General features: G+C 55.9%; 1 protein-coding gene across 9 annotated transcripts in view; it reads left to right on the plus strand.

The window, feature by feature from the left end:
- Positions 1 to 245: 245 nt before the first annotated feature.
- LOC125150732 (kinesin-like protein KIF12) overlaps positions 246 to 23,497 on the plus strand; it is a 41,069-nt gene continuing 17,817 nt past the window's right edge. For 3 of the 9 annotated variants that reach the window (XM_047831003.1, XM_047831004.1, XM_047831009.1), the window contains exons 1-17: positions 246 to 551; positions 5,006 to 5,175; positions 10,849 to 11,366; positions 11,457 to 11,532; positions 11,899 to 12,033; positions 12,201 to 12,336; positions 12,715 to 12,768; positions 13,175 to 13,266; positions 13,446 to 13,593; positions 14,310 to 14,428; positions 14,516 to 14,620; positions 15,185 to 15,287; positions 15,368 to 15,458; positions 15,668 to 15,754; positions 16,134 to 16,224; positions 16,296 to 16,400; positions 16,996 to 17,096. In XM_047831003.1, the coding sequence (XP_047686959.1) occupies positions 10,993 to 11,366; positions 11,457 to 11,532; positions 11,899 to 12,033; positions 12,201 to 12,336; positions 12,715 to 12,768; positions 13,175 to 13,266; positions 13,446 to 13,593; positions 14,310 to 14,428; positions 14,516 to 14,620; positions 15,185 to 15,287; positions 15,368 to 15,458; positions 15,668 to 15,754; positions 16,134 to 16,224; positions 16,296 to 16,400; positions 16,996 to 17,096 (1,817 nt within the window). In that variant the 5' untranslated portion in view covers positions 246 to 551; positions 5,006 to 5,175; positions 10,849 to 10,992. Of the gene's footprint in view, positions 552 to 5,005; positions 5,176 to 10,686; positions 11,367 to 11,456; positions 11,533 to 11,898; positions 12,034 to 12,200; positions 12,337 to 12,714; positions 12,769 to 13,174; positions 13,267 to 13,445; positions 13,594 to 14,309; positions 14,429 to 14,515; positions 14,621 to 15,184; positions 15,288 to 15,367; positions 15,459 to 15,667; positions 15,755 to 16,133; positions 16,225 to 16,295; positions 16,401 to 16,995; positions 17,097 to 23,497 lie in introns of those variants that run through there. The other 6 variants (XM_047831007.1, XM_047831010.1, XM_047831012.1 and 3 more) reach the window with 6 other exon arrangements.

The raw sequence follows: 23,497 nt of genomic DNA on the forward strand, positions 1-23,497 counted from the left end.
GCCCGGATCTGCTGTGCCTGAGTCTGCACCTTAAGATCCCTGGGAGATGCGTGTGCACCATAAGGTTTCAGGGGCTATCGCCATCGGGGCTGTTTTGCGGCTCAAAGGCCATCACAGGCCTTAAACATCATCCAGAAGGCAAAGCAAGGCTCTTTCGCTCCGCACTACGCGACCACAGGCCGGGCCCGGGGTTGGTGTTCAGGAAATAGATGAATAAACAGGAAAGCGCGTTGCCAGAGTCTGCAGTCTCATGCTAGTGACAGAAATCCGTCCCCTTCAGCATGCGAGAAACTGTGCAGAACAGTCCATTCTGTCGTTCAGAAGGTCACGGGGCTCTGGAAGGGAGCTTGTAACATCGCAACGCATGGAGTGAGCTCCCTGTCCTCGGGAGACAGGCAAGCAGACGCAGAGGACTCGCGAGGGCAGTTGGAGAAGGCGCTGAGCCCCGTGTGTGAAGGACACGCCTCTGGGCCGAGGAAGAAACACCGAAGGGAGTGTGGCGTCACCCCTGAGCTTGCTCACAGGGGGCACGGAAGCACCTTTGGAGAAAGGTGGGGCTGCGTTCCGGTGTGGACAGTGTCCCTTTCCACAACGAGGGTGTGGACGAATGCCTTCATTTTCCTTTCATTTGTTCGTGGGATAGACATTTACTCTATGTGTCAGATTCTCTGCTGGAGCGTGGGGACACGATGGTCAATAAAATAGACTTTGTCCTTTTCCTCATAGGGGAAAGACACAAACAAATAAATTAAAAAAAAAAAAACCAAAATGATGGAAAGGAAGCAGAGGAGGGTGACAGAGACAAGGTGTGTGTGTATAGGGGCCCTGGGGAACCTATTAGTCAGGGGAGTCAGGAAAGGCATCACTGAGAGGTGACTTTTTAAATTGAAACCTGAAGGCAGAGGAGCCAATCATGTGAAGAGCTGAAGAAAGGGCATGTACAAAGGTCCTGAGGCAGAAAATATTTGATGCTTTGAAAGGAGATCAGTGTGGCAATAGCATTCTTCATACAAGAGGGAAAGGGACCCTCGGGGGTGGTAATTTCCACCTTGCACACTTGCCGGGAGGTAGGATGGCACAAAGTAGGTGCTCAGAGCATAATGTGTTTGCTTTCACCTGATCTTCAGCCCCCTGTGGCTGCATCTGACCCCTATCGGGACAGCTGCCTGCTCTTTCTATCTCTCGGGAGCAGCAGGGGGAGCACCTCAGCCTGGGCCATGGCCCAGGACAGGGTCAGCTGAGCCGGAGGGGGTTGAATGAGCTGCCTGTGTGCATCTTGGCTACCTACATCATACCTTTTTGGGGAGGGGGTGGCCTGCCCTCTCCTGGGACACCCGCCCAGCTTTGGCTAGCCTAGGCGGCCTGGACAGATCCCTAACCCCCTGCCTAGCTCTCATCAGCCATACCCTCTTGGGAGCACAGAGTCCTCTGGCCAGCCCACACCCCACTCCCTGGCCAGCCCTTAAGTACCAGGCTGGAAATAACCAGAGCTCTCCACCCCTAGGGGTTGTGGGCTCGCCCACCACAAGGACCAAGGTGGCTGGGCAGAGTGGGGCAGGAGGGCTGTCCTAAGAGAGGCCACTTGGATTCCTCCAGCTGGGAGGCCCCTTCTCTCAGGCCATGGCTAGGGAGGGGGATACTGTATTGGTTCAAATCCTAGATTTGTCACTGACTCCACGGGAGCCCTTCAAAATCTGCCTTAGCAATTTGAGCCTCAGTGATTTGACCTATAAAATGGACTTGATCACCTTTCCTGAGGGGTGTTGAGAAAATGAAATGAACTGTCACTATAACGTAAATTGTGAAGCCTAAATACAACGCACATGCAAGAGTTTGTGGGTGGGGCGGGCGGTTCATGTATTTGAGGTCACGGAAAGACAGTACTGGTGCACAGCCCCATCTCTGCCTCTGGATAGACCACAGCAATTCTGAGAGTCTCACTTTCCCCCGCCGTAACATGTGGGTCCTCGTCCCGACCTCGAAAGGTTGTTAGGATCCATTAATTCAAACACTGTACGTATTGAGCACCTGTCATGTACACTGCTCATGAAATTCTAGACATCTTGCAAAAGTCAGGTCTTCTTTCCTTTTTTTGACCTCAGGGAATCTCTTCCCGAGAACTCGTGATAAGCCTAGATTGTGCTCAGAAAACCAGACAAAGGACAGAGGGGGAGAAGGACTCTAGGTCTCAGGCGTGGACCCGCTTCCGTCTCTTACCGTCCCTATGACTTTAGGCAAGTTACTTAGCTTTTGCAAGCCTCAGTTTCCCCGTCCCTAAAACAGGGAGAGTGTTCGTAGCACAGAAGTCTGTTGCTATGATCCCACTGCATCGGTGAACAGAGACAGCTCGGTCCTTGGCTCACTTGTAATTCACAATGTCTGCTGCTATTAGAAGTAGCCACAGACAGTCATTCATCGTGGCTGTAGGAGCAGAAGTATGATCGTAGCTGTGTAAATACCAGGAGCAGCAGTAATGGCGACAGCGGTAGTGGAAGTAATGGGAGTACTAGCTGTCCTAATAAAGAGTGGTAGCGACAGGAGGAGGAGGAGGAGGAGGAGGAGGAGGAGACATACCAGTATGACCACAGTAATGGCGTTGCCAAAGTGGGCACATGAGCCAGGGGCGAGGTAAAGCCAGCAGACTTCAGCCCCTTTTAACACTGGGAAGGAGGGACAGGGTCCTATTCATGGAAGTTGGAAAGGAGAGGGGTCCCCGTAGATGGAGTCGGGAAGAAATGAAAGGGCGCAAAGCCCCAGAAACTGGTACCGACCAAATCCTTCTGGTCTTGGCGAGAATATGACTCTGTCTCTGGGACCGAGTCTTGGGGTTATGGGGGCCGCATCCCCCCCCCCCGCAACCTCTCCCAGGGAGGAAGGAACAGTGTTTGCTCCCAAATATCGCAGGGCCCCGGAGCAGGCAGGGTCCTGGGTGCCTCTGGTTCCCCATCCTCCTCACTTACACACGGGGACACGGAGGCTCTGGGTGTGTGCGTTCCGGGGGTGTCATCCCTGGGTCGCAGAACAGGGATGATGATGGACGCTTGGGAACGTGCTTTCTGTTGCTCCAGCGTGACGAGCTTGGCTTATGTGGAAGCCCCAGCTCCGTGTCCCAGCTCCTCAGCTGCCAGAGGGGCGAGTCAGCAGTGGGGCCTGGCACCCACCCAGGCCTTGGGAACTCAGTGTCCTCTCTGAGGATACAGTGGGCAGGGCTTCCTGGGAAGAGCCTGAATTATCACAAGGAGGGGACAACGGGGCATCCCCAGGCCCTGCTCATCCAAAAGAATGACTAAAGACAAGTTCTTAGCCAAGACTGTTGTCAAGACTTCCAAGGAAGCTTCTGTCTTCTGGCAGTTTGGAGTATGGTCCCACCAATCTTCCTGGCTTTCGATTCCACCAAGGAAGAGTCTACTCTTCAACTTGCTCTGCTCCTGGGCCTTTGCTCATGCCATTCCTTTTGCCTGAAATGCTCTTCCTCTTGCTTCTTTCTGCCCCAATTCCTACCCATCTTTTAAAGCCTGTCCCAATGACACCTCCTCCAGGAAGCCTTCCCAGATTCCCCAGCCCTTGCTCTCTGGTCAGGATTCACTCTCCTTGCTTGTGCTCCCATACCATTTGGTTCTAGCTGCTATGAGTGTTCACTTTAACACACGTGCCCTGAGCACCTACTCAGATTCACTGGTCAGTCCCTGCCCTCAGAGAGCTTAGAGTTTTCTGAGGCAGACAGATGTTGACACCCCACCCCCACCTTAGCCAAATGGGTAAAGGTCATGGGGTTGGTAGGTGTGGGAGTCTGTAGGTCCTCAGAGGAGTCCTCCCAATCCAGGAGGGCTTCCCGAGAGAGGACGCAGCCACTCTGTGTTCATTCCCAACCACACAGTGGATTGTTAGCACCTAGTCTGTGATCCAGCACATAATAGGTGCTTTGGGCGTGTTTCATTAACACTCAAATTGAATATGCAGCTGTTCACACATTGGCTAGCTCCCTGTCACCTGCATGGAAGAAACCTAGGAGGGAAGAAAAGTCTGGAAAACTCTTAACGGATCCCACAGGCCCTGCCTGCAAGGCAGTTCGGCTCTGTTTGGTTTATGATTTCTCAGTGGATTCCAACGTAGAAATGAAAAGAAGGAATCTGAGGACTGCAGCGACAGGGCTCATCAGGCCGTTTGGTCCCAAGAGAAAGGCGGGTGTACTAGAAAAAGCTAACACGAGGTCTCAAAATGCCCATCACAACCCGAGAAATCACTCTATCAGTATATAGGCCGACACACGCATTAGATGGGATGGCTTTGGTCATCGGGAAAAACTGAAAGCAAACTTGTCAACCCTGCTGTGCGTTAGAATAATCAGGGGTGCGCTACGACTGCTGATACTCAGGCCCCACCTGCAAACCAATTAATCCTGGGGGGTGGGGATTCTGATGCCAGGGGCGAAGCTCCCCGGCCCTAAAGTAGCACTCGACCTTCCCCAGGGACGAGGGCAGAGCAACGTGAGAGCCAACGTGGGAGCGTGTTTCAGCAGAGAGGACTGAACGAAGGCGAGTTGTGTACTTAAAAGGTCAACTTCAGTTATCCAAGTTCAGCTTTGCAAAACAGCTCGAAGGAAGGAAGCTGCAGAGAGCAGAGGGCGGAACGCAAGCTCTCGAGATGGACGGATCCCCACTACGCCACTTAGCGGGCACGTGACCTCGGCAAGTTACTGAACATGCCTGCGCCTCAGTTTCCTCATCTGTAGCGCCAGTCCTAGAGGGTCGCTTTGAATCTGAATTATAAACTGAAGTAGAAAAAGTGTCCAGTGTTCAATAAACACTAACTCCCAACCCTCTGACCCAGAAGGTTCCAGACGCATGAGGCATCATTGTGCAACAGATGACACTTAGCGCCCCTTAACACTCTGGCATGTTGACATTACTGTTTTTAGATGAAAACATCCAGCTCATAGGTAAGTCATTCCTGGATGAACAGTGGGGTAGACTGACTCAGGGGAGGCTGTTCGTTTGTGTTTCAGGGAGAAGAGCTGGGGTCCTGGAGACGACAGGGCGTTTCAACCACCCTGGGTCCTGGGATTTCACAACTACCAGTAGAGGCTCATCTTCACCAAAAGACAGAGCTTGGTTTCCGGGGGCTTTATTTCCTCTTGCTGGACCCTCATGTGAAGTTTCGGAGGAGAGGAGACAGGTATTTAAGGGGAGAGAGTGGTGGCCCGCGGGTGCCGGGGGGTTACTGTGAGTCTCTGTACCTCGATCTAAAAATCACCGTTCCTCACAGTGCCTATACTGGCCCCCTCTTCCGTCTTCCCATCTGTACCTGGGGTAGGGGGCCAGACAGAAGTCAATTCAATAACCTCTGAAGGTCCCCGCTTTGGAGACTTTTGTGGAATGAGTCCTATGGCCCACATTCACATCTTAATTAAAGATTACATCAAGCACTGTTTGGAAAATTTCACAACAGGCCTTGGACCCCTCTGGCTTTTCCTCCCCGGGGGGGGGGGGGGGTGGTTACAGGAGGAACAACGAAAGATGAGTGTGTCATGTGATAAAAGGAGAACTTTCTTCCTCACCATCTTCTCACCTCTGGTCCACCTCCATCCAATGCTGATGCAGGGTGAGCCTCAGACCGGGCCGGGCCGCTTCTACCAGGGCCTCAGTCTCTGCACCTGACAAATGGGGATGAGCCCTCCTCCGTGAAATGCGTCAGAAAGAGCAGAGGGCGTTGACACTTGGGCTTCCCAGGGCCCAGGGGAGCCTGTCCCCCACCCTCCGGGAATTCTAAATTTGTAGCAGATGGTCGGGTCCGAGAGGCCAGCTTGGCAGGGGCTGAGAGAATGTCACTCGGCTTCTGGGCACATTTGAGAGCAGCTTTGTGGCAGGAGCTGATGATCTCCATGATAAATGAGTCCCTAAATGAATCCTTACATCGTGAAGTGGAGTGTTTGTGGTTAGCCTTGCTAGAAGGACGGGAGACACAGAGGTTAGGGAGAGATGCAGGGATGCGCCCAGCAGCCTGCGCACCGGCCTCCCCTCCTCCTTCCCTCCCTTCCACCAACATTTGCTGAGCTCCTCTTGTAGGCAGGGCCCCTGTGCCTGCTCAGAGACCACAGGGGTGAAGCCAACACAGTCCCTGCCCCCCAGCAGAGAGGAGGGACAATCCAATGTGATCAGTACTATAACAGTGGGAAGCCAGACCCAGGAGGCTATGCAGGGTGGCTCCAACCTGACCTGGAGGGTAGGGGCCGGGGGAAGGCTTTCCCTGGTAAGCCTTGCAGGACAAGCCCACCAGGTAGAAGTGAACACTCCTGGCAGAGGGAACAGCAGGGGCAAAGGTTTAGAGGAATCAAAGGGAAGTCTCGGGAAGCTTTGGGCTGGAGTGTAGGAGGCAGGGGTGGGGGTGGGGGGGTGGAAGAAGAGGATAGCCAGAGGGGTCAATAGGAGATAGGGCCCGAATCGCCTTACGTCCCAGCCTAGGGAGCTCGGACGTTATTCTGAGGCTCTAGGGAGAGTCAGGGTATTCCCAAAGGGGATGTCTAGGGCTGAAGTGGGGAGAGTGGATCCAAGGGGCTGGTAGGAGGAGTAGGGGTGTGTGGAGGAGGGTCCCTGATTGCTCAACACTGCTTTTATTTACTCCCCCAAGGAGCGCTTCTTGAGGGCCTGCTCACCCCCCTCCATAGCAGCAGGCCAGCTAGTCCCTCCGTGGTGCGCACGCTCCCCCCCCCCCCCCCCCCCGCTCCGAGAAACGTAGGGAGAGAGCAGGGCCACGCTTGACAGAACTCCTTTGTGATGAGCCCCCCCCCCCCCCCCCCCCGCCTGCCCCCGGTTGGCACAGTGCTCTGCTGCCCTCTAGCGAGGCCTGGAGCCGCACCCCTGCAGGGTCCTGCCAGCTTCTAAGATACTCTGAGTTCCAACCCCACTACCTCCTACCCCGCCACCCCCACCAGCCACCCGCCAGACCTTCCTTCCCTCTGTCCCTCCCTCAACTGCAAGAGTCCCACTGCTCCTGGGGAAAAGTTACAGTTCAGGACAGGCCCAGGACAGGGTGAGGAGGGGAGGGGGACAGAGATAGACTCAGCCCCAGCCGTGGGAACAGGCAGCGCCGTGGTCCGTGAGGGGTACCACTGGGTGGGGGCCAAAGCGTTGTGTCTTTAACTTTCTCAAATGAATAGACCGAGGTGGTATTTCCTCCTGTCACTAGCACGATGGTCACAGCCATGACGACGGTGGTGATGGTGGCGGTGTGGGCGGGGACGGCTATTTCTGCAGCTTTGGGTGATGGTGGTAGAATTTGGGTGGGTGACAGCGACGGTAACCAGGACACCGAGGGAGGCAGGAGCAGTGGTAGTGGCAATGGAGGTGGCTAATACGGCTGGATGTCCTTGGCCCTGGCCTTGGTGGAGTGTGCACTCAGCTCCATTAGGCACACACCCAGGAGGGGGGGATTCCGGACCACCGGATAAGCACAAGTTTAGCTTACTAGATAAGACCAGTCTTCAGAAAACTGTTTGTCTTTACACTCTTACCTGTAATGGGTGGGAGTTCCAGATGTCCCAGCTCCCCACAAAAACTTAGCAGTGTCTGTTCACTAATGTATCTCAAGGACTGAGAAGCCTAGCGCATAGAGGAGGCTTTATAAAAATCTGCTAAGGGCTCCTGGGTAGCTCAGTTGGTTAAGTCTCTGACTCGTAATTGCAGCTCAGGTCGTGATCTCAGAGTCATGAGATTGAGCCCCATGTTTATATATATATATATATATATATATATATATATATATATGTATATATATATATGCACATATATATACATGTATGTATATGTATACATATACATATACGTATACGTATATGTATATGTGTATATACATATACGTATACGTATATGTATATGTGTGTGCATATATATATATATATATATATACACATATATATAAACCTGCTGAACGAACTCACAATTTAAGGCTAGCCACTGTGCTTACTCACTGTTAGAGAACAGAACTAGAACATCACTCTTGCTTATGGACACTGAGTGATGTACACATTCTGACCCAGGTTGGGAACCCCTGTGCAAAAGTCACGCCAAACAGCCAATCACACCCCGTCCTGCGCATATCCCTTGTCTTGGCATTTCTCTCAAAATGCCTGCAGTGTGGCTCATTTCGGTCGAGCTTGAAAAGGGATAGCAATTTGATTAAGCCCAAAGCACACGAAAATGTGGAATGACTGGTGGTCCTTAACCCTTTTAGGGACATTTTTTTAAAGTTTGTTTATTTATTTTGAGAGAGAGAGAGAGAGAGAGAGAGAGCATGTGCACAAGCGGGGAAGGGCAGAGGGAGTGAAGGAGTGAGGGAGAATCCCAAGCAGGCTCTGCACCATGAGGGCAGAGCCCAACACGGGGCTTGAACTCATGAACCACGAGATCATGACCCGAGCTGAAGTTGGGATGCATAACCAACTGAGCCACCCAGGCGTCCCTTAGGGACACTTAAAGGAACAACTTGTTCACTTACCGCATTTACAGCAGGAAAAGGCAACCTGCCGTAAAGGCAACCAGCGCCAGCTGGTGCATAGTTCAGGGTCGTACTCAGTCCTGCCATTCACAGCTGCTTTCCCCTTACACTGCTTCCCCTGCCCCCTCTCTCTTCTTCCATTTTCCCATCTGTAAAACAGGCGTAGTCATTCTTTTCCTATCCACCTCAAGGATTTTCTAAAAATGTAACAGATTAAGGAACTTCACAGTTGATAGAAATCTTGGAGATCATCTGGGGACTTTTATTTTTGCTTTTAGATAATTCTTTACAGTTTATGAATCACTTTCATTGACACTGTCTCACTGAAACCTCAGAACAACTAGGGCGTCTGGGTGGCTCAGTCGGTTGAGTGTCTGACTTCGGCTCAGGTCATGATCTCACAGTTCGTGAGTTTGAGCCCCGCATCAGACTCTGTGCTGACAGCTCACAGCCCAGAGCCTGCTTCAGATTCTGTGTGTGTGTCTCTCTCTGCTCTTCCCCTGCTCACACACTGTCTCTCTCTCTTTCTCTCTCTCTCTCTCAAAAATAAATAAAGATTAAAAAAAAAAAAGGAACTTCAGAACAACTATGGGAAATCATCAATCTCTTTTGATAGGGAGGAAACAGGTTAAGAAAGCGGGAATTACCTTTTTTTCTTTTTTTTTAATGTTTATTTATTTATTTTTGAGAGCGATCCAGAGCAAGTGAGCACAAGCTGGGAAGAGGCAGAGAGACAGGGAGAGAGAGAATCCCAAGCAGGCTCTGTGCTGTCAGCACAGAGCTTGATCTGAGGCTTGAACTCACCAACTATGCGATCATGACCTGAGCTGCAATCAAGAGTTGGCCGCTTAACTGACTAAACCACCCAGTGCCCTGAAAGGGGGAATTACTTGCCAAAATAGAACTGGGGGCAGTCAATTGCTCTTTGCTCTACCTAAGTCTCCCTATAGATCCAGCTAGAAGGCCCTGTAATCAAAAGGTTGACTAGTTCTTGATTGTACTCCCCCAGTGCATGGGGAGCTAGCTCACTGCCACCCGAAATAAACCGTTCCTTAGTTGGGTGGCATTGATAGCTGGCTATCACTGTGGAACAGAACATGTTATATTGAAAGGAGGGGGTGACTCTTAAGGCTTTCACCCTAACGTGTGCCAGACAGAAGAGAAGTTTACGGAAATAGCCAGAATGGCAATAACAACAATGCCCACCTGATGGTGTCACTTCCCTGGTTATAACCCTTCGGTGGCTTCCTGGTTCCCTGCAGAGGGAGTCCGGGCTCCTTGCTGTAGCCTCCCTGAGCTTGGCCCAGCCTCAGACCACCTCTACATGCCTCACACATCTTCCCACCCCACCCCAGCCTTCCTGCAATGTGCTTCCTCTGCCAAGAACACCCTCACCTACCACTTTACCTCCCTGCTCCTACCGGCCTCTCAACTCCCCAACCCCCAGAATCCCTGCACACTAGATTGTTCTCACTTGCCTCCCTAACAAGACTACAGGATTCCTTTGCGTGGGTGCCCAGCATGGACACTGGCACTGAACTGGCGATTGCCCCACTCCGGCACCTAACAGACCCCTCTGCTGCTCCAGACAGCCAGATCAGCAGAGGGTTAAACAACTGCTCTGGCCTTAAATCGGCCTTGGCACTGGAGAAGCAGGTGGCCCAATGGTTAACCAGATTCTTTCTGGGCCTGTTCTCAGTTCTGCTCAGGAACTCAATCCAGCCAGGTCTTCCCAGAGCTGAAACCTGGGAAACCCCTTCAGGAGCCCCCCCCCCCCCCCAGGGCCCTCCGATGCCAAGTAGCTGGAACTGCCAGGGAGGGGAAGCGGGGGAGGCAGAGGACAAAGCTGGAGGAGGCATAGGTGGACAGTAGGAAGGACCTGGCCCATGCTCTGCCAGGCTTGCCGCTCCCGTCCCTGTCTCCCTAGCCCCAACTGTGTACCCAGGAGGCTGGCCTGGGTGGTCGCTCCTGATAGGAATGGACAAGAGCAAGGGACCCTCAGACTCCAGAACCCCCTAGCTAGGGGTCCCCTTGCTGGAGAGGGACTTTTTCCACCACAGGTAGGGGTGGGTAAATCTTTAACTAGTTAGCCCTGGGCAGGCCCAAGCCTTTCCGGATGGCTGGATGCCTGAGAAGGGGAAAGAGGGTGGGGGGGGTGTAAGGCGTGTATAGCCAGTCCCAGTGTGGTGGAAAGGGAGGGTAGCGGGAGAGAAAGGAACGAGACTCGGGCGGAGCTTAACTCCGGGTGCGAAGCTGGCCATGGAGGAACGCGGCTCTCCCGACGGGTAAGGAGAGATTCTGGGAGGTAAGAGGAGCCGCTGGGCTCAGGGATGGTAACTCACGTTGCGGCCACAGGGACCCCGCGCGGAGCCTGGAGCAGGGGCCAGAGGGGCCAGAAACGCCCATCCAGGTGGTACTCAGGTAGGTATAGGTTGGTTGGGCGGGAGCGAGGAGTGAGGAGCGAGGGCGATAGAGGACGGGGCCGATGGCGTCATCGGGATGGACCTCTGCCTTCCCACCGGACCCCAGAGTGCGTCCCATGAGCGCGGCGGAGCTGCGTCGAGGGGAACAGAGCGCGCTGCACTGCTCGGGGACCCGGACTCTGCAAGTGAGGAATCCCTCCCACCCACTGACCCCCAACCCCCCCACCCCCCCGTCAGAAACCTACCTGGAGACCCCTCGGTCCTTTCCGGGGCAGCTCGGTCCCAGGCCCCAGCCTCTGCACCCCCCCCGCCCCCTCCCCAGGTGAGCCCCCCGGGCGGCGGCCCCGACGTGGCGTTCCGCTTCGGCGCCGTGCTGGACGGGGCGCGCACGCAGGAGGACGTGTTCCGGGCGTGCGGCGTGCGGCGTCTGGGCGAGCTGGCGCTGCGCGGGTGAGTGAGGCCCCGGCACGGCCCCCAGCCCCCCCACCCCCACCCCTGCGGGCCGCCGCCGGGGTCCAGCTGCGCCTCTGCCGCCCGCAGCTTCTCCTGCACTGTCTTCACCTTCGGCCAGACCGGCTCCGGGAAGACCTACACCCTGACCGGGCCTCCTCCGCAGGTGGGCCGAGCACAGATGGAGCCCCCGAGGGTCGGGGATGGGGGTCTCGCAGGCGGTGTGGACTTCCAGGGGGAAGGGCCTTCGTGCGGCCCAGCCCCCTTTATTTGCAGACAAGGAAACCGAGGACCGCGGAGAGGTAGCAGACGCTTGCCCGATGCGGAGCTACTTTTGTCCTCCTTACTTAGTAGCTATCGGTTTTCTTCATCTGTAGACGGAGGCGAATCGTTCTGATTCGATATTCTACGGGAACTTGGTTCCTGGCGCAGAGTAGGGCCGTCCTCCACAAAGGGTAGTTATGACTGGTTTTGTGTGGGTGTGCCAGGGTGATCGTGACCCACCCCCTGGCTCAGCTGTTTCTGCTCCCAGGGCGAGGGGGTGCCCGTACCCCCCAACCTAGCCGGCATCATGCAGAGGACCTTCGCTTGGCTGTTAGACCGGGTGCGGCACCTGGGAGCCCCTGTCACCCTCCGTGCCTCCTATTTGGAGATCTACAATGAGCAGGTGGGGGACTGAGATTGAATAGACAGCCCTCCAGGTAAAAGAAGTATTTCTCTCCAAGGAGCTGGGGTCAAGGGACAGAAGAGGCTGGGGGACTGTGGTGGTAAGGTCTGGGGGTTGATGGAGCACGGGCGCAGGGCCCCTTCCCTCACCGGCCACCCTCCTCTCAGGTTCGAGACCTACTGAGCCTGGGAGCTCCCCGGCCTCTCCCTGTTCGCTGGAACAAGACCCAGGGCTTCTATGTGGAGCAGCTGCGAGTGGTGGAGTTTGGGAGTCTGGGGGCCCTGATGGAACTGATGCAAATGGGTGTGTGCTGCTTCGGGGGCACTTTGGGGTGTGGGGGGCGCCCGTTCCTCAGCTGTTCACTGATGGTGCACTCGGAGCCCCTGGCCGGAGCTGTGGGCTGAGATGACCCTAGTGGGGGAAAAGGGTCAGCAGACCACAATTCAGACACAGCCCAGGGATGTACCCTGGTCCCACCCCAGGCCTGGAGATTCTGCTGTCCGACTGCTGTTCGAACTCTTAGAATCCTGATGATGGGGTCATGATTGGGTAGAGCGGAGTCCGGGTCATGGTCTCCTCTCCAGCCCAGAGTCTCTGCCTCTGTCAAGCCCCATTTTTGCCCCTTGAAGAGGTCTCCCCACCTCAAGGCTCTCCCCTTCCAATCTCTTCCCCTCCACACAGCAAACCACATCCCTCTGCCCCTTCGGACCTCCAGACCCTTCCAGCTTGTTGAAGGTAAAGGTCATACCTCTTAGGCTAGCCTGTGGTGCCCTTCTGTTCCAGCCTCGTTCATTTATTCATCAAATATTTATTGAGCACCTACCCTGTGGCAGGCTGCGGGGACACCGGGACTCTGGGTTCTGGCCCCAGAGTTGTACCATGCCTGGTAGCCGATCTTTCTGCCAGAGTCTCTCTCCCTCCCTCCACACAGCAACAGAAGAGATGTTTATAAAACGTGAACCTGATGGACGTTCTTCCCCTCAGTTCTCTCCATCTTTCTTTCACCTGTCCGTGCTGGAGGCAGGCCTCTGTGCCTTTGCATGGGCTGGTCCCTCTCCCAGGATGCCCTCGCTGCTTTTTCTTTATTGGTGACCACCTGCTCCTCCTACCAGGTGCAGCTCCTGCTGTTTTCCCCCTCTAGGTCTTAGCCGTCGACGGAGCTCAGCTCACAGCCTGAACCAGGCCTCCAGCCGAAGCCATGCCCTGCTCACGCTCTACATCAGCCGCCAAACCGTGAGTGTCCCCACTGGGGGAAGGAGCTGGCCCAGGACCACCCGGCAAGGGTCTGCCGCCGGGTGTATAAACCAACCGGGGCGTGTGCAGGAGATAATAGTGGAAACCCTTGGCTTTGTGACTCTGATGGGGACAGCCCCTCCCAAGTCCCCATCGACCCTGATCCTCCTACCCCACAGATGCCTCCAGTGGACCCTGGGGAGCCCCCCGTTGGTGGGAAGCTGTGCTTTGTAGACCTGGCCGGCAGTGAGAAGGTGGCGGCCACGGGATCCCGTGGGGAGCTGATGCTTGAGGCAAACAGCATCAATCGCAGCCTGCTGGCCCTGGGTGAGGCCTGGGGCCAGCTGGACTGACTTCCTGAGTCCCTCCTCTGAGCCGGACCCAGAACCGTCCACAGTGGGGGAAGCCAGGGGAGGCGTAGGACGGGAGAGTCAGGAGCTGTGACCCAGGAGCCACACGCCTCCTCCTGGCCTCAGCTTGCTATTGACTGGAGCCTTCCCTCTTAGCACTTTATTCATGAGTCTGTAAACCCTGAGGGTCTGTAAAGGCACATTTTAACTGGGGAGGTAGAAACACTCAGGTGCAGAGTATGAGCCCTCAGACAGTCAGCCTGTCCCATGTGCAGTTGGGAAGACTGAGGCCCAGTGAGGGGAAGGGAACTGACCTTCCCACCCCTGCCCCAGGTCACGGGGCCTTGGGAGCCTTCAGGGCTGGGACGCCAGCCTTCCTCTGTGGCATGTGTGGGGAGATTTTCAGGAACTCTTCTTCATTCAGCCCACTTGTCAGATATTTCCTGAGCCCCTGCCGAGTGCCAGGCCTGCTGGTCAGGTTCTTTGGTGGCACTGGGGATCAGGGGCGGACAGGGTCATCTGTGCCCTCAGGAGCCCCAGTCTGGTAGCAGAGGCCAGTCTGAGTGACAAGATCTTGGGAAGGAGAGATTTTCAAGTCACACAGTCCTGGGCGGAGATGCCAGCTCTGTGTGAAGCAGCTGGGTGGCCTTGGGCAACGGGTGTAACCTTGCTAGCCTTGTTGTCCCCGCCCAGGTCACTGCATCTCCCTGTTACTGGACCCACAGCGGAAGCAGAGCCACATCCCCTTCCGGGACAGCAAGCTCACCAAGCTGCTGGCGGACTCACTGGGGGGACACGGGGTCACCCTCATGGTATCCGAGAAGGGCTGGCAGGGAGGGATGGTTCCTGAGGGAGAGGGTCCCAGAGAGGAAGGAACGCTCAGCGGCAGCCCTCCCCAGGTGGCCTGCGTGTCCCCTTCAGTCCAGTGCCTTCCCGAGACTCTGAGCACCCTGCGATATGCAAGCCGAGCTCAGCGGGTCACCACTCGGCCACAGGCCCCCAAGGTGAATGGAGGGAGACCGGGCAGAAGTGTGGGTCGGGGAGATGGTTGGGGATCAGGCAGTAACAGGAGCGTGAGTCGGTGTCGTGGGAAGTCTGGGATGAGTCACAGTTGGGATTAGAGTGAGAGTCCTGATGATGGGGTCGTGATTAGGTGGGGTGGGGTCAGGGGTCATGGTCAGGATTAGGGCATGTCTAGGGGTGTGGTCTGATTTGGAATATGATTCAGGGTATAGCCAGGATCCCAGTTGGTACCGTGATTAAGTCTGAGTTGACTTGGGGTCTGACGTAGTGTCTTGTTTGGGGTCAGAATCTGGGCCAAGGCCTGGACAGAACTGAGTTTAAGGTTGGATTTGGAGAAGGCTGCAGCTCAGAGCAGGCCCTCCAGGCACACGGCTAAGGCTTCCTGGTACTTTGACACCATTAGGGCAGGGTGCCTCCTCCAGGTGCAAGGCTGGCACGTGAAGCATGGGCTAGATCTCAGGCTCTGCTCACCGCCCCCGGAAGCGCTTGTACAGTGCACAACTTGTACAGCCGTAAACAGCAGCTCTGGGCCTCTTTCTGGGCAGTCACCTATGGCAAAGCAACCCCAGCGTTTGGAGATGGAGATACGGCAGCTCCAGGAGGAGAACCGCTGCCTGCGGTCCCAACTGGGCCAAGTACACCCCAAGGGTATGAGCTCCCCAGGGGCAGGGGTGGGGTGTGGCTGGGGCTCCCATGGATCCAGCCACCGTGCCCTTCCCCCCCGACAGCCTCAGGGCTCAGTGGGGCCCGGGTGGCCTGGGCCCAGCGGAACCTCTATGGGATGCTGCAGGAGTTCATGCTGGAGAATGAGAGGCTCCGGTAGGCTCCCCCTCAGCCAGGGGGACTCTGTGCCCCGCCCCTCACTTCTATGCTGCTTCCGCCAAGCTGCCCCCCTCCCCGGGTCCTTGGCTACCCTCTGTCCCCGCTTGTCTCCTGGGGCTTGTACTCCACTGCAAAGAGAAGGGCTGACCCGTCCCCCTACTGGTATCTCTGCCTCCTGTCACCTTCCTGGGGCCTGCTCTTCCCAGGAAAGAAAAGAGCCAGCTGCAGAGTAGCCGGGACCAGGCCCGGGATGAGCAGCGGGTCCTGGCCCAGCAGGTGCACGAGCTGGAGCGGTGAGCGCGGCTGCCAGCCTGGAGGCAGGCCTCGGGACACAGGGCAGGTGGGAGGAGGTGGCTCCGTGAAGCGGTCAAGAGTCTGCCCTCTGGGTCCGGACCACCTGGGTTCAGAGTCCGGCTCTGCCGCTTACCAGCTGTGAGACCTTGGGTGACTTGTTTTACTTCTCCCTGCCTGGCCTTCTTCCTCTTCTATGAAATGGGGCTGATATAGGTCCTACTTGGTAGGGTTGTCTTAAAGTTTGGATTGAACGAGTTCATACGTAAAGCACTGAGAACGGTGCCTGGCACGGCTGAGGGTTGGCTAAAAGGGGGACTCGGGGACCAGCCTCGTGGTTGGTTTTCAGACCGCAGGCATAGACCCCACTGTCCTTTCCAGGCGCCTCCTCTGTGCCTGCTCCCTTCACCTGCCAAACCCCGGCCCAGCCCCACCGTGTCCCTGTGTGATGGCACCAGCTCGCCCCTGCCACGTGAGTCTCTGGCCGGCCCGGTGGGGTGAGGAGCAAGAATGTCACAAAGCCTCTGACGTGCCCTGTTGCAGGCCCTGCCGCCCCTCTGCTCCTGCCCCTGCTGTCACCTGTGCCCCTTGTGCCGAGCACCGTTGGCCCACTGGGCCTGCCCACACAGGGGGCTCCAGCTGCCGCAGGTAGGAAAGGCCAAGGCGGGGGAGGGAAGGCTGGGAGAGCTGGAGACTGTGATCCGGGGGGTCCGTGGCCTGGGAGGCTCCAGAGCTCCAGGGTCCCCGGCTGGATCGTTTGGGTGAGGGGCTGGCTTTGGGCTCCCACCCAGGGTTCAGAAAGTCTGTTTGCTTTGCCTGCCCCCCCCCCCGCCCCCATCCTGCCTTCTTACAGGAACTCACTGTCCCGCTCGCTTATTCATTCACTCGCATGTTACTCATTTCCGTGTTCGCTTACTCACGCGTTCACTCATTCAGTACCTGTCCCCTAAGCTCCTAGCTTCACGCCAGCCTCTGTTCTGGGCACAAAGATTCAGACATGACATGGGATTCGAACAGACATGGTTCCTGCCCGCAGGGAGTTCCTCATCCCCAGAGAGGACATTACAAGGCCTGCCCACTGCCCGCAGAGAAAGTGACCAAGACCCTGCACTTTGGTGCCCACCTGACATTCTTGGTGTCCCGTGGGGCATGTGTGGCAGGGATGGTGGCGCCATGATGGCACCAGGAAGGTGGAGCACATAGAGGCAGGGTCGCCCAGTGCGGGCTCTGGTCTTTCCTGCAGGTGTTTGGCCCTAAGACCCCGGGTGGCCTGGCTCTGTCTGCCCAGCCCCCACCCTGGGCACCCCCATGCAATCCTGACTCTGCCGAGTTCCCGAGAGAGAGGTAGGCCCAGCCCTTGGGCACTGGGATGGGGGAGGAGGAGGCTCGCCTGGGGAGTCGAAGGCTCACCTCCCACCGCCCAACCCACCCCGGGCTAGGAGTCTTAGCGACTGGACTAGGACCCGAGTCCTGGCGGAGATGTTGATGCGAGAGGAGGTGGTGCCCTCTGCGCCGCCCCTGCCCATGGGGCCTCCAGATGCGTCACCGGTGCTGAGAGGTGAAGGAGAGAGACAGGGCGGGGCCCCTAGCGTTTTTGGTGGTCTCGGGCCAGAACTCCCCCTGTCCAGACCTCAGTCTCCCCCCTTCTGGAACAGGGTGTGTACTGCGAGGTGATCCTTAAGATCCTTGCAGTTTCCAAACTGGAGTTCTCTTCCTAGGGCCACCTGGTCGTCCACACGCGTGCAGGAGCCCGTGGTGTTGGTTGAGGGGGAGGGGGACCGCCTGAGGCTTCCTCAAAGGGTGTTAGGGCACTGAGGGGTCTGGGTGGGGCAGGCCCGGGGGAGCACAGGCCTCGGGTCTCACTGTGCTCCTTAGGCGGGGCTGCAGTTCCAAACCTGGCCCGGAGACTGGAGGCCCTCAGAGACCAGATTGGCAGCTCCCTGCAACGCGGCCGGAGCCAGCCACCCCCCAGCGAGGGTACACGGAGCCCCAGCCGAGTCCTCCCTCCCTGCTGAGGGCAGAACACACCCCAGAGACCCCCGTGTGACCCTGGTCTGGGCTCTGCGCTCCTGGGTTTCAACCTCCCCATCTGTGAAATGGGAACAACGGCTGCCGCTTCCCTCTGCGACTGAGCTGGGCAGGGGAGAGTTCCTCAGGGCTGTGGGGCAGTTTGGGGGAGCAAGGGGAGGGTGCCACCCCAGACTGTGAGAAATGTGACTGGATCTTGGAGAAACCAGGCTGCAGGTGGTGAAATAGACGAATAAAGAGAGGTGTCCGCGCCAAGACTGGTCGGTCATGTCTCCAGGTGGCCGGGCACTTCCGCGTGGGGGGTCACAGAGAGGAGGGGTTCTCAAGGGAATCTGAGGAGGAGGCAAGGACTCGTGGCAGAGGGGCGTGCCCCCTCTGATCAGGAATATTCCAGGTTCCCATCCCCTTCATATACAAGTTTTAATTGAGCCGCTACTACATGCTGCTGGGCAGATGTGGGGAAATCGGATGGTGAGTGTCTCCACGAAGGAGGCCTGAGGGACACTGGTTCAGGCTCACTCGGCTGTGTATGTGCCGGTGCTGGAGGGATCCTGAGGTCTGAGTTCTGATGCCACAGACTTGCTGAGACCTTGGGCAGACCCTGAACCCTCCTTGGATCGCTTTCTGGTGTTCAGCCAGTTAGATGGGGCGTGAAGCTCCTTGTCTGTTGAGTTCAAGTGCAGGTTAGGAGGTGAAGGGTATCAGGATTCCTGGCATAAATACTCAGTTGGATGCAAAGGGGCTCCAGTTAGGGGGAAATCCATTTTATAGTTAGGGAAACTGAGACCCACAGGGCTCATTCCTTCCTTTGTTTGTTCGTTCATTCATTCATTCATTCAGCACTACTGGCCTCAAGGCAAATCAAGGTGGTGAACAGGACTGACAAGGGATAAGCTGGCTTTGCCCAGGAAGCTCACAGGGGCCAGATGAAAGGCAGGACGTGTGACTGGGCATTAGGGGTGTTCCACAGTGGAGACTTAGTGGAAGGCCAGCATTCACGGAGGCAGAGTCCAGGACGGGGGGTAATAACCAGATGCCACAGACCCCCCGGGCTCCTCAGGGGGGGCCGTGGTTAGGTTCACGCATAGCACCACACACGTTCAAATCTCGCCTCCTCACTTAACCACGAGTAATCCTGGGCAAATGACTTCACTGCCCTGAGCCCGAGTTGTCTTATCAGCAGAATGAACCCGATAATAGGACCTCCTCACTGGACGGTCCTGGGGATTAAGTCCCCTGAGAGATGGCAAGAGTAACAGCACAAGGCTTTGCCTGTTGCAGAGCACTTAGCCGAAAGCAACTTTCAGTCACTATGGTCATTTGATGAGATGGACACCCTGGGTTTGGAAAAAAATCCGTTCAACAAATACCTACCAAGAACCCACTTTGGGCCAGCCTGGAACAAAGCATGAGAATCCTTACCTTCATAAAACACAGGAAACAAGAAAATGGGCAAAAATGCGTGGGAACTCGGTGATCAGTACCATGGAGCACAATATAGCCGGGAGGGCCCTCTACCAGACTGGGTGCCGTTCTAAAAAGGGGGATCAGGAAGGGGCTCGTGCAGGGAACATTCATGCAGAGACCTGAAGGGGGGCGGGAAGGTGAACCTGGTTAATGCCATGAAGTCACTTTTCTCTAGGTAATTTTGGTGCCACCTCGGCCCCGGGTGGCTCGGCAGGTTTGAGCCCGGGGTTCCTCCCCTCCCCAGAGCCCTTATCTCACTCACTGTATCATCGGGGCCTGCTTGCTGGGAGGCCTTCAGCCCCAGGCAGGGAAGGCCCCTGGCACTGAGCATGAGAACCTTCCTCAGCTGCCTTGGGAGGGTGGACAGGGACCACCCAGGGGGACCCTGGCTGTTGCTGGTTCATTCATGTTTGCATGATTCCTCCTCCTGCTGGAGCCAGCCGCAGTTTTCCAGTTTCCTAGTCCAGCAACCCCCGCACTTCACTTTCCCAGAAATAGACTCAAGGGGACCAGTGTCCAGCACCCCATCGAATAGGCCACGTATCCGTCTCCCGGTCAATATCCTCACTCTAGAACTACCACTTGTCCAGAATCCCGAAACCCGGGAGGAATTTCAGAGGACCCCAGTGATGTGTCCAGACACTTCACGTCCAGGGGTCCTTACTGAGAGCTTGAGGACTCCAGAGGGCAACTCTGGAACCCCGAAAGCTATAGGCCTTCCTCAGGATGCTAGAATTTGGGGGCGGTTCTCTGGCTCCATGAAATAGGGTAGTCATTGTCCAGAAGCTTAGAAGGTCTCTGGTACATCAGAATTGAGAGAAGCTCTTGGAAACCCTGAAGCACTGTAGGAATTTTCCAGAATCCCAAATCCTTAAATGACCCCTTGGAAATTTTAAAACTTTGTGTAGAAATTGGGAGGGATTCTCTGGACTCATCGGCTTGGGGTGGAGATGTTCAGCAGAGCTGGCAAACCTAGAGATCAATCTAGATGTCTGGAGCCCTGATTGAATTCTCCAGGTCCTTGGGGACCCCACCTGTCAGCCAGTGTGGGAACAGGAGCATGGCTGGAGGCATCACTGGAGGACAGGCTTTAGGAAGAACATGTCTGTGGGTCCTTGTGTTTCAAAGGCCATGAGATCTCCTCTGGGCGATCCACCCCAAGATAGACCCCGAAAGGTGCAGAAGGCCTGAGAGAGTGTGAACGGCTTCTCACTCCTGTCTCTGTCTGCTTTGCCCACACCAGCCTCCCATCACCTCCCAGATGCGTCCTGCCTTGTCTCAGGGTCTTTCTTCCCTTTGTCTAATGACACATTTTCCCCATGCAGTTTTGTAACAGCAGGTTGATTTTGGCCCCTGTGAGGAGGGATATTTTGTCTTCCCGTAGGTGACTTTTTCCATCGTCCTCTCCTTGTTGAGCTTCGAAAGATTGCTCTTCTTTTGTTTTAATGGTGGGGCAGGGCTGTGCAGGCGGGGGCGGTCTGGCTATGAGACGAAGAGTGGCAGCCACTGGGAGTTGTAGACAGGCCACGAGCTGGCTCAAGACCAGGACAGGAGTCAGGAGACAGGGTTTGCAAGCCTGCTGTGCAGCAGACCTACTGTGTGAGCCACATGAGCCCCGCCCTGGCCATCGCTGGCATCTGCACTGGCGGGCCAGCAAGGAGGACCTTTACAGGTTGGCCAGCAGTGTTGTCCTCGGGAGCCTTCATTCAGCCCGGGGCTCTGATCACACGGTCTCTCACTGGTCACCTTTACTAGGTCCTGCTTCAAGGCCGGGCCTGCTTTACCGGTGGCCAGGGTGGAGGTCCGGGCGGTCTCCAGGCTCCTGAACATGGGGCAAACCCACCCCCTCTCTCCACTCCAGTCTGCCCAACTCGCAGCTGTGAGAGCCTGGGCAAGGTGGGTGACCTCTCTGGACCTCAGTCTCCTCCTCTGTAAAGTGGGGATAAGATTGATTTATCCAGTGAGAAGTTAATGAGTGCTCATAGAGGAAATGATACGAGGACTAAACGAATCCATATAAACTGGGACAGAGCTCGGCACATGGTCAGTGCTATGTAAATGCTAACGATTATTACCGTTATTATTAATAGTGGGTGCTCTCGGCACAAACATGCAACGTTCCTGTACTTGCAGGAGAGGAATTGTGTCAATATCTGCTCTCTGGTTATTTCAGACTCGTGAACTTGTTGATATTCGTTCTCCTGCCACCTTCTTACAAGGTGACCGATTCTTCTCACGTGGGTTCTTGAAGGGAGAGGGTGGCCATTCAGGACCGTTGCCCAGTGCCAGAGCCGGGGAGGAGTCCTTGTTGCCCCCCCCGGGGGGAATTAAGAGAGATTCATTCGTCTTCATTGAGTAAGGGCGAGAGGGACTTTCCAGGGTTCAGCTTGCCTCGAGGTTTCGGAAGAGAGCTATTTTAGTCCATCTGAGGACATTGGGTGACATCAGCTCAGTCAGCCGGGAGTCAGGGCAGGTCCCTGGAGGTCCTGCTTTAATGGACAGATAAGACCAGCCTCCAAAGAGCAGGAAAATGCCTGTGTCCTCTTCCTGGACACGGGCAGGTCCTTGGAAGTTCACTCCTTTGGGAAAACCCCTTCTTCAGTGGGCAGACAGTGGGCCACAAACTGTCCCCTGGACCTCAAGGACACTCAGCTCCAAAGTGTCTCACTTTGCGAGCCACTTCTCCAGGCTAAGCCCGCCTCCTCCACAAACGGGAAGCTAGGCTGACAACATCCGAGGGCTCCCTTCCCTCCGCTCTCTTCATGGAGTGAGAACACCACGTGTCCCCTATTATTTAATCTCCCACACCCCGTGAGCTCTGATCAACCCCATTTAACGGAGGGAAAAACTCAGGTCCAGAAAGGTGAAGTCACTTAGGACCGAGCAGGGAGGAAGGGGGCACAGCCGTGACCGAAACCCAGGTCTGTCTGGGAGCACAGTTCACCTGCTTGACCACCACTCTGCTAAACGAAGCTTGGGAGTCCTCCCGGCCATGATACACAGACTAATTCAAAATCGGGGACACAAGGAAAAGCCACCACAGAGCAAAGGCTCTTTGCTTTTTGGACGGTGTCTCCCAGTCACTCATTGACCATTATTTAAGGACTTGGAGTAGTGATTCCCATTTTCCAGGCTCCCTCAGCTGCCTTCTACTTGGGTGGTCCTTCCTGGGGTCTGACGTACATTCTCCTTCACAGTTTTAAGTGAGTCCCTCGGCATATGTTCACTGAGCACCTGCTTAGTGGCCAGCGTACTGCTAGGCCCCAGGGAGGAGGAGACAGGTCAGGTCTTGGTGTGGCAGGCACGGAGCATGCTCTTGGCTGGAGAAGGGAGAAGCAGGCTCGCGTGGGCCTGACTCCTGCAGTGGGGAGTCCAGTGAAGGGAGATGACCCACCCCTCTGCTCCAAGGGTCTGAAAGAGCATGGCCCAAGGTCCTATTTATCAGGGGACAGGGTCTGGGAGGCCCTGAGAGTGATGTGGGTGTCAGGGAGACAGACCTGCGTTTGACTCGCTACTCGTTGGCCGGGTGACCTTTGACACCTGTTTACTTGAGCTCTTAGCCTCAGTTTCCCTATCTGTAAAACAGCAACCATTGTCGTAAAATGATGGAACCTGAATAGGATTCGTTAAGATGTGCTCGTGAGGTGCTCAGCATGGGGCCTGCTACCTCCATAGGAATGTAATCAGCCTTTATGGTCTAGAGCAGTGGTACCCAGGCTGGTTCACTGGGAGAATCTTTCAGGAACCGGTTTCTAAAAGGGCCCCACCTAAGCATCCAGCTCTATAGCTAGGCTGGGATGGGCAAGGTAGAAGCTGAATGCTTTACACTCCCCGGGGGGTGGGGGGGGGGGTTAAGCGGCCTTGGGGCAAGGCAGGCGGGTTCTGGAGCTAGTTCTGCAACTTCTGTGGGCCTTTGCTCTAGGCCTCTGGCTCCTGGTCTGTATGGAGCACACCAGGGTGGTCTTTCCGGAAGTTCTCTGCTGCCCTCTAGTGGACACGGGGCACTCGTGCCTTCCAGCAGTGTAATTCCTGCCACGTAATTCACTAACGCTGTGCTAAGTGCCTGTGATGACACGGGTCCCTCCAGTGCGTACACTTGGGGAGCAGGAAGGACTTTCACAAATGTCCCTCACTGAGCTCTTATTTCAGCTGTGTCAAGCGAGGTATCATCTCCATTTGCAGGTCTAGATGAGGAAGGTGGGGCCGAGGAAGGAAAGGACTGCCCCACGGTCCCCCAAGCAAGTCACAAG

Source organism: Prionailurus viverrinus, chromosome D4 (genome assembly GCF_022837055.1).
Source record: "Prionailurus viverrinus isolate Anna chromosome D4, UM_Priviv_1.0, whole genome shotgun sequence".
Classification (NCBI taxonomy): Eukaryota; Metazoa; Chordata; class Mammalia; order Carnivora; family Felidae; genus Prionailurus; species Prionailurus viverrinus.